The 10,519-nt window shown below is 35.2% G+C and overlaps 1 protein-coding gene across 1 annotated transcript in view; it reads left to right on the forward strand.

Annotated features, from left to right (window-relative positions):
- Positions 1–8,329, forward strand: part of LOC139974171 (uncharacterized) — a 10,445-nt gene extending 2,116 nt beyond the window's left edge. The window contains exons 3-8 of the mRNA XM_071981136.1: positions 4,515–4,583; positions 4,696–4,764; positions 5,125–5,339; positions 5,467–5,772; positions 6,135–6,396; positions 7,690–8,329. Coding sequence (XP_071837237.1) covers positions 4,515–4,583; positions 4,696–4,764; positions 5,125–5,339; positions 5,467–5,772; positions 6,135–6,396; positions 7,690–7,991 — 1,223 coding nt within the window. The 3' untranslated portion in view covers positions 7,992–8,329. The remainder of the gene's footprint in view (positions 1–4,514; positions 4,584–4,695; positions 4,765–5,124; positions 5,340–5,466; positions 5,773–6,134; positions 6,397–7,689) is intronic.
- The last annotated feature ends 2,190 nt before the right edge of the window (positions 8,330–10,519 follow it).

Raw genomic sequence — 10,519 nt, forward strand, 5'->3', positions numbered from 1 at the left:
TCACATAAGTTTATCTGGATTTTGTTTAAAGGTGGTATAGAGAATTCCAAATTCCCATGATGTTTTTCCCTCTTTAACTTTGAACAATTTTTATGTTTATACACAAATATTGTTTGCATTCTGACGTATAAGTTTTTAAACTTTTCCCAAAATAATTAATATTATATACAAATGTAATATAGTAAGCTACTTTATAGTTTCAATCAAATATTTAAATTAATGCCTCATTATTGTGTTTTGCTTAAATTTGTAAATCATCAGTCAGCATGTATTATCTGAAGGTAAAGTTAAATACTATTTTGGTAACCAATGCGATAGTTAATCTACTGTAAATCAAACACGCCTAGATGTATAGAAAGATTAAACAAGAAAAGTATCAATTTGAAACTCATACAAAACACATTTTCAAAACGATTCTTACCGAAAATATTTTACTAAATTTCTATCATCGGGTTGCGCGTCATAAACTACTTTTCTTAATTATATTTTTAAGTTAATTATAACAAGGGTATTGAGGATGGCAGTGTGGTGTACTCTAATAAACAAAATTTAAGCAAAAAATGTCAAATAATAAGGGAACAAAGTACAAGTTTGCAGGTTTATCCAAAGAACGCTTATTTCTGGTCGACCCAAATAAATCTTAAAAAGCTCTTTATAAAAACCTCCATTTAGAAAGATATAGTGCTGTAACACTCTACTTGACAATACGATCAAATAAGTTACACACCAAATGAAAACAACCTTTGATCATATATTTTCTTCAACATATTCTCCTGGCAAAGGAATTCCAAGAACTACTCAGGATATACTGACCTCTTCTACTGCACAGAAATCAGAGGATAAACCATCCACAGAAGCTGTTGGTAGCACTAATAATTCATCAAGTGGGTACACGTACTTTTGCATATTAGGAGGTTATCTGTTGTAATCATGCATACATTTATCATCATAGAAGCTGTTGGTAGCAATAATAATCCAACAAGTGGGTATACGTACTTTAGCATATTAGGAGGTTATCTGTTGTAACCATGCATGCATACATATACCATCCACAGAAGCTGTTGGTAGCACTAATAATTCATCAAGTGGGTACACGTACTTTTGCATATTAGGAGGTTATCTGTTGTAATCATGCATACATTTATCATCACAGAAGCTGTTGGTAGCACTAATAATCCAACAAGTGGGTATACGTACTTTTGCATATTAGGAGGTTTTCTGTTGTAACCATGCATGCATACATATACCATCCACAGAAGCTGTTGGTAGCACTTATAATTCATCAAGTGGGTACACGTACTTTTACAAATTAGGAGGTTATCTGTTGTAATCATGCATACATTTATCATCATAGAAGCTGTTGGTAGCAATAATAATCCAACAAGTGGGTATACCTACTTTAGCATATTTGGAGGTTCCCTGTTGTAACCATGCATGCATACATATACCATCCACAGAAGCTGTTGGTAGCACTAATAATTCATCAAGTGGGTACACGTACTTTTGCATATTAGGAGGTTATCTGTTGTAATCATGCATACATTTATCATCACAGAAGCTGTTGGTAGCACTAATAATCCAACAAGTGGGTATACGTACTTTTGCATATTAGGAGGTTTTCTGTTGTAACCATGCATGCATACATATACCATCCACAGAAGCTGTTGGTAGCACTTATAATTCATCAAGTGGGTACACGTACTTTTACAAATTAGGAGGTTATCTGTTGTAATCATGCATACATTTATCATCACAGAAGCTGTTGGTAGCACTAATAATCCAACAAGTGGGTATACGTACTTTTGCATATTAGGAGGTTTTCTGTTGTAACCATGCATGCATACATTTACCATCCACAGAAGCTGTTGGTAGCACTAATACACTACCAAGTGGGTATACGTACTTTTGCATATTAGGAGGTTATCTGTTATAACCTTTCACATGCATGTATACAAACTTCGATGCCCAAGAGTGGCATTACTTTAAGAATTTGTCTCGTTTCGACAACATGTTTATACAAACCTAACATAATTTTTAAAATTTAAAGCAATATCTTTTATTTTGTTAATATGTAATTTACATTCGAATGTTGGTTAATTAGATGTTTTCTGGATTGCACACAACCACAACTTGGTGTAAATAATGTGTATAGAACAATAACAACTGGATTTCTCATTTGGCGTAGGAACGGGAGAATCTACTGAAACTACGTTGATCCCTCCTACCATATTTACAGATTTTCTGTCGATACCAGTTGTAAATATGAGTACCCAGACACCAGTCGGTAGGTGTAAACATGTATTATAATTGTCAAATATCACCTCCATGGTTTTCCTACATAGGCCTATATGTTAGCTCTTTATAACAGGATGTCGTTGAATGCTCTGATTTATATATGTGTTAGAATGTAGTATTTTCCGCTTCTGTGATTATTTGGAGAAGGGGTGTGGGTTGAATTATATTTCATGACAGGAATATACCATAAACAAGCAAAATTGGTTTCATGTTTTTTTTTACGTATATGTTTGTTTAACATTTAACTCATTTTATACCAATAACTCGTTTTAACAAATGAGATTATATGACCATTAACATAAATGTCAGTCAAAACTATTTCTTATTAATTGACTCTGACGAAATCGACATTGATTAACCGACAACTGTAAAGTTTCAATCAAATATTTAAAGTAATGCCTCATTATTGTGTTTTGCTTAAATTTGTTAATCATCAATCATCATGTATTATCTGAAGGTAAAATGAAATACTATTTTGGTAACCAATACATTAGTTGATCAACTGTAAATGAAACACGCCTATATATAAAGACTCATGTGATAAAAGAAGAAATCACATTAATTATGCATTATTAAGTTTTTCATAAACATCCTTCCTATCCTTGTTTAGGTAAGACAGTGCAAGAATCAAAGAAACCAACTACTGCAGTCACTAATGAACCACAAGGCACGACTCTAGGTAAGTCCCGTAGCATATCAAGCGCACTACTGATACCATGTGTTAATAGAAGAAATCACATTAATTATGCATTATTAAGTTTTTCATAAACATCCTTCCTATCCTTGTTTAGGTAAGACAGTGCAAGAATCAAAGAAACCAACTACTGCAGTTACTACTGAGCCACAAGGCACGACTCTAGGTAAGTCCCGGGGTATATCAAGCGCACTACTGATACCATGTGTTAATAGAAGAAATCACATTAATTATGCATTATTAAGTTTTTCATAAACATCCTTCCTATACTTTTTAGGTAAGACAATGCAAGAATCAGAGGAACCAATTACTGCAGTCACTACTGAACCACAAGGCATGACTCTAGGTAAGTCCCGTAGCATATCAAGCGCACTACTGATACCATGTGTTAATAGAAGAAATCACATTAATTATACATTATTAAGTTTTTCATAAACATCCTTCCTATCCTTGTTTAGGTAAGACAGTGCAAGAATCAAAGAAACCAACTACTGCAGTTACTACTGAGCCACAATGCACGACTCTAGGTAAGTCCCGGGGTATATCAAGCGCACTACTGATACCATGTGTTAATAGAAGAAATCACATTAATTATGCATTATTAAGTTTTTCATAAACATCCTTCCTATACTTTTTAGGTAAGACAATGCAAGAATCAGAGGAACCAATTACTGCAGTCACTACTGAACCACAAGGCATGACTCTAGGTAAGTCCCGTAGCATATCAAGCGCACTACTGATACCATGTGTTAATAGAAGAAATCACATTAATTATACATTATTAAGTTTTTCATAAACATCCTTCCTATCCTTGTTTAGGTAAGACAGTGCAAGAATCAAAGAAACCAACTACTGCAGTTACTACTGAGCCACAAGGCACGACTCTAGGTAAGTCCCGGGGTATATCAAGCGCACTACTGATACCATGTGTTAATAGAAGAAATCACATTAATTATGCATTATTAAGTTTTTCATAAACATCCTTCCTATACTTTTTAGGTAAGACAATGCAAGAATCAAAGGAACCAATTACTGCAGTCACTACTGAACCACAAGGCATGACTCTAGGTAAGTCCCGTAGCATATCAAGCGCACTACTGATACCATGTGTTAATAGAAGAAATCACATTAATTATACATTATTAAGTTTTTCATAAACATCCTTCCTATCCTTGTTTAGGTAAGACAGTGCAAGAATCAAAGAAACCAACTACTGCAGTTACTACTGAGCCACAAGGCACGACTCTTGGTAAGTCCCGGGGTATATCAAGCGCACAACTTACATTATGTGTTAATAGATGCATTATTCAATTGTTCATAAACATCCTTCCTATCCTTGTTTAGGTAAGACAATGCAAGAATCAAAGGAACCAACTACTGCAGTCACTACTGAACCACAAGGCACGACTCTAGGTAAGTCCCGTAGCATATCAAGCGCACAACTCACATTATGTGTTAATAAAAGTAATCACATTAATGATGCATTATTAAGTTTTTCATAAACATCCTTCCTATCCCTTTTTAGGTAAGACAGTGCAAGAATCTGAGGATCCAACTACTGCAGTCACTACTGAGCCACAAGGCACGACTCTAGGTAAGTCCCGTAGCATATCAAGCGCAAAACTCACATTATGTGTTAATAGAAGAAATCACATTAATGATGCATTATTCAATTGTTCATAAACATCCTTCCTATCCTTGTTTAGGTAAGATAGTGCAAGAATCAAAGGAACCAACTACTGCAGTCACTACTGAACCACAAGGCACGACTCTAGGTAAGTCCCGTAGCATATCAAGCGCACTACTGATATCATGTGTTAATAGAAGAAATCACATTAATTATGCATTATAAAATTGTTTATAAACATCCTTCCTATCCTTGTTTAGGTAAGACAGTGCAAGAATCAAAGGAACCAACTACTGCAGTCACTACTGAGCCACAAGGCATGACTCTTGGTAAGTCCCGTAGCATATCAAGCGCACTACAGATATCATGTGATAATAGAAGAAATCACATTAAGTTGCAATCAGCTTTCCGCCGTTAAGTTCATATAAGGATGTTTCAACATGGAAAAATGAAACAAAACATAATAATCATGATATTTCAAAGCTAAACTGCTCTTATCTCCATGCAGTTTCTTCGATATATACGTGTCCTCCGAACATGATCTATGGAAACTGCACTTGTGAAGCAACATGTGAAGATCCCAAAGGAGAGTCTGCTTGTCACAGTACCTGTTTGGGTAGCATGGGTTGTATCTGCAAAGCTGGATTAATGCTGAATGGAAGTGACTGTATCAGTGCGAGTAGATGCAGCTGTTTCGTTGCAGAGGCCAACTTGGTTATATCGGTGAGTTTTTGTGACGTCTATTTAAATGTCAGATGACATTTCTAATGGATATTTAATCAGAGAATTAAATTTATCTGACAAAATTGTCTTTCTTCCAACTTAAAATTTTACATTTGATCTGTTTTAGAAAAGAAAACCATACGTTAACGATAACTGCACCCAGAAGTGTTCCTGTAGCAATAACCGACTGATCTGTGAAGATGACTACAGCTGTAGTACTAATGCTGTGTGTGATGTCCAGAATGAAGTACGACAGTGTTATTGTAATAATGGATATGTAGGGTACGGTGAAGATTGTCGATCCCTTAGAGACTGCCAGGATGTTTATGACGCTGGACGTACAAAAGATGGCGTTTATACAATCATGCCTACTGGATGGCCTGGTTTACCATTCAACGTATCTTGTAGAATGGGAAACGGTGGAGGATGGACCGTAAGTCTTGATTGAAACATAATGAATATTTCAAGTATGTTTCTGTGAGTTTTGTTGACTAAGTCTATTGTTGACAGTAATGCAAGTCCAAGTTTCTGTTTTCGGTTTGGTTGCACTTTTATAATTCCTTACCAGGTATTGAGTGTATCAAAAATACTTTAGTGGAAGAAAAGTGTGACAACACGAAAAATTCCCACCCCCTAAAGAAAACAAAAACAAAGAAACGTCCTACATTTATCTTACTGAAATAGTATTCTATTAATATATTCGTGCGGTGTTTCTTAATTTAAGTTGCATGTTACCATGCTTCACGACTCTCGTCATTATATTTCTTTCATTGTATTTATTCGCAATATTTTCAGGTGTTTCAACGTCGTACCGATGGCTCTACTAGTTTTTATCAGAACTGGGCTGCGTACAAGGACGGGTTTGGTGACAGCAGGAACTTATGGCTAGGAAATGAAAAGCTTCATTACTTGACGAACCAGAGAAACTACAAGCTTCGCTTTGACATCACTACTCTTACTGGATCTGATACATATGCTGAGTATACAGAATTTCAAGTCGAGTCTGAAAGCAATAAGTACAGAATGAATAAACTGGGCAATCACAGTGGAAATACAGGTTTGTTACATATTTGATGTTTGCGCCTTGCCTTGGATAATAGGTCAAGTTTGTGTTCACAATAAACTTTATGAGAAAATGTTGGTCACGGTTTGAACACATCTTGATGTTAAATAATTACTCCAAAATGTGCTATAAGTACACTGGATCAGAAACCCTTACAAAGAGGGTTTGTTGTAACACCCAACCCCCTTTACAAGTCACGCCGCCGTTTCTACGGTTGTATAGACGAGATTAGTAAAAAGTCGATGATCCATTTCTGGGTATGTATGATAAAATTCACGCATTAATTAGAACAGAAAACAAATAGACACAAAACAAAAACGAATAAATAATACCACGCATATTGAACCATCTTAATAAGTTACAATTGACGTGAAGAACCATCCTTACATTCGCCAGTTTTGGTGTTGTAACATTGGAAGAGCAAAGAAGGTTTTGTCCCGAACGGGATTTGAGCAAATGATCTGATTAATTGCAAACAATTCTCGTTCCATCTGGACCCGTTACTTTAAAGAACAGATATGTGTTAGATAGTTACCGTATCACCATATCAATTGGATACCGGTGGTACTATTTACAAAATATTGAAGTAGTCTGACTAACCGATGAAAAAGAAAATATATTGCATGAGCAAGCATCAGTCTAAGAACAGGAAATATTATGGAAGAGACCATATATTTTCACAGAACCATTAATAGACAATAAATATTGAGAGTTTCCAGTGAACAAATACTACTAACAGAATAATGTTTTTACAAGATCTGCGAAACAATTATACCAAGAAGAGTCACACACCATCTTTGAAGACAAAGACGACCCGAGACATAGATAAAATTGTAATGTGAAAATAATAACTAAAAACTAGTTAATGGAACGCCCAGTTGTTAGCTCTCCTTTAAAGCCAAGTTCAATATTTACTAATTTAATCATAATATTTAATATCATCAGACAATCATTTCTTGTAGACAAGCTTAATTTGTATGTTACTATTCACCAGTGAATTTAAATCCAGATCACATCCATTAGTAAGGAGCCTTATTGAAATAAAGAACTATCAAGAATAAATCAGCACATGAAATATATAATGATTACTCAATTATCACATTAAAAATGAATTCTGGATATCTCTAAATTAAATCACCCTTACCCCACCCACAACCCTTCTTTTTCCAGTTTACTTGAAAACTTATTTTATGTCCCAACAAAAGTGTGCAATATAACCGGATACTAACGCTATTGTTTAATGACTAAGTATCAACCACTGAAAGTTCTTGCTGTTTTCCTTCACAGGTAATTTTCTCTATTATAACAGAGGAAAACAATTCAGCACGCATGACCGAGACAATGACGCATGTGGTAACTTCGACTGTGCAGAGAAGCACAGAAGTGGCTGGTGGCACTCGGATACTGGGTGCTCTACTTGTGGTAGTAATAGCGAATGCTCTTCTTTCCAATACAGCAGCAGCTGTCAGTCATATTGTACTCCTGAAAACCTCAACGGTGTCTACGATGGAGACAACGGGGAAATGATCTACTCTCATTCTAACTGCAACCCCCAATATGTTGAGATGAATATTCGACCATCCTCTTGAGTTGATGACGGATAGTCTGTCATGTGGTTTCACTCGAATCCATTGTAGAAAACGTGAGTTGTAAAACGAACAGATATTATTCGTTATGAGAAAGACAAATCAACTGGACGAAACAAGCACATGGAAGTATCTGACACAAAAAAAACCCATTAAATTATGGCATCATCTTCAAGGATTGAAACCTCTCAAGAAAACTTTAATGAGGAAATTAAATGTTCAAATGTGAGTCGCAGATTGTAATTACAATATATATACATTAATCTTCAGACACACCTTGAATATTCATTTTTTTGGAATTATTACCTAAGTTGATTATGTTTCAATTTCAGTGAATGTGAATAAATATAATGGAACAGTTTCATATATGTGTATTTATTAGGTTCATTGTGCATATAACTCTAAAATACGTGGAGTAACGAGCGATGGGCAGGGGCAGGAACCCCGCCTCTCCCACTTAAATGTCCCCGGCTTTCCCAACATGAAATTGTTGGGCAAAAATAAATATTGAACGAAAATAACGAACGCATTTTTAGCCTCTGTTAAACTAGTTCGCGGATGACGTTCATTCTTAATTGACGAGAGTTCTCAAATTAGTTCCAGACAATTACACCTAATGTTAAATATCACCCTATCATTTTTCTTGCTAGTATCGCTACGAGGCCTCCATCCCTCTTGCACACACGCTACCCAAACGAGATAATCTGCTACCATACTTGTTAAATAATGTACATGTTTATAATTGTATACCATCGTTAGTTATATCATTACAATTACATTGCCCTTGATAAGCTATCAAGTCCAATGTTCCTTTAATAAGCAATTCGTTGTGTGTTTGTTGGAATACATCCGTTGATTTATTTAATGTAGACTTAAAAGCACACACACAACCGTTCCACTCTGCTTTGAAAACATTCTTGAAGAATGAAAATGGCACCAATTGGACGCTACGGACGGCGTCTTGCGTTCATTAAGTCGGTACCTATACCCAATTATTGGGAACTCCATCTTTTTAACGGCTCCCATCGTCAAGACGAAAGACTAGAGAATTTCTGCTACCAATGGGCTGATCTGTAACGTTATGATATTATGAAACAAACTGGTAGATAATTAAAATCTTTCGGTTTGTTGCCTGATCTAACTTTGACGTCGAACATTAAATTATTGAATGATTAACGTTTTCTTTAACATGAGTATTCTGAAGATTTGACAGACAAGTTATGCATTCAATCTCGCCGGTCTAACTTCAACTTGTTTGGTTACCACTGATATCAGCAATTAATTGGTGATAACATATGGCTATCAATTAATTGCTGATATCAATAAATATTTGCTGATATCACCAATTATTTGGGGATGTCAGCAATTATTTGCTGATTTCAGCAAATGAATTGGTGATATCAGCAAATCATGTAATGATATCACCAATTATTTGCCGATATCAGCAATTAATTGTTAATATCAGCAATTATTTGCTGATATCAACAATGCCAACATATCAAAAAAAATGTTGATATCAGCAAATCAATTGATGATATTGGTAATTGATTTAATGATATCAGCAAATGAACCGTACATATCACTAATGCATGCTTTTGCTGGTCAATCGATTGTGGATGAAATTTTAACAATTTTCAAAAATTCTGGCAACATATTACCGTGATAACATCGTGTCAAAGATGACGTTTTGAAACACTACAGGCTAGAGTTAATGGTAATTCATATAACCTTTGTATATATGGGCGGCCATTTGGGCAACAAATACAACGATGAAGCAAGCGACAAACTGACAAGAAAGACAGATGAAAAGGAACAATAATAAGAATGTAGTGCACTACAGATAGACTGAAAGGATATACATCTTAACAAGAAGAGAACAAATAAACAGACCAAAATGAAGAAAATTAATATGATCATACAGCGAGACTGAATTTGTTTGTATTTAAACAATACTACAAGAGAAGAAAAAATGTAAAGTTGGAAAAACAAATATATAAGAATCTTAACAAAGCATCCATTTGCTATCACAATCTCCACACAGTGACAGACCGAATATAAAGCTCGACAACACTACGAAAAAGATGCACCAAAAAGAAACAAAAAAGACTAAACAACCAAATTAAACTACACCAAACCGTCGATAATCGACATGACTACACGAACTAAATTGGACAGAATCAAAATGAACAGCCGGTGTGAAAGTACAGAGTGTCCCCTGTACAAAGTGTCCGCGGAGACAGCTGTCCCCACCTCACAGCAAATATAGTCCCGCCGGACGAAATGTCCTGGTACAGAATGTCCGCAAATACTTCATAGCATATTTTGTCCCGCATAAAATTGAGACATTTCGACATTTAAAGGCAATTAAGTTCAATATATCAATAATTATAGTCGATGCATATATAGTTAGATATTACAGGAAATAAATGAGACGTTGTCATTGCTGCAAAACAAAAAATAGAACGGGTAAAAAAGAAGAAAAGGTAACAAGTCTTCCATCTGTAAAAGATGTTAATCATGTTTTTGTTGTG

The sequence above is a fragment of the Apostichopus japonicus genome, chromosome 9 (genome assembly GCF_037975245.1).
Source record: "Apostichopus japonicus isolate 1M-3 chromosome 9, ASM3797524v1, whole genome shotgun sequence".
Lineage (NCBI taxonomy): Eukaryota > Metazoa > Echinodermata > Holothuroidea > Aspidochirotida > Stichopodidae > Apostichopus > Apostichopus japonicus.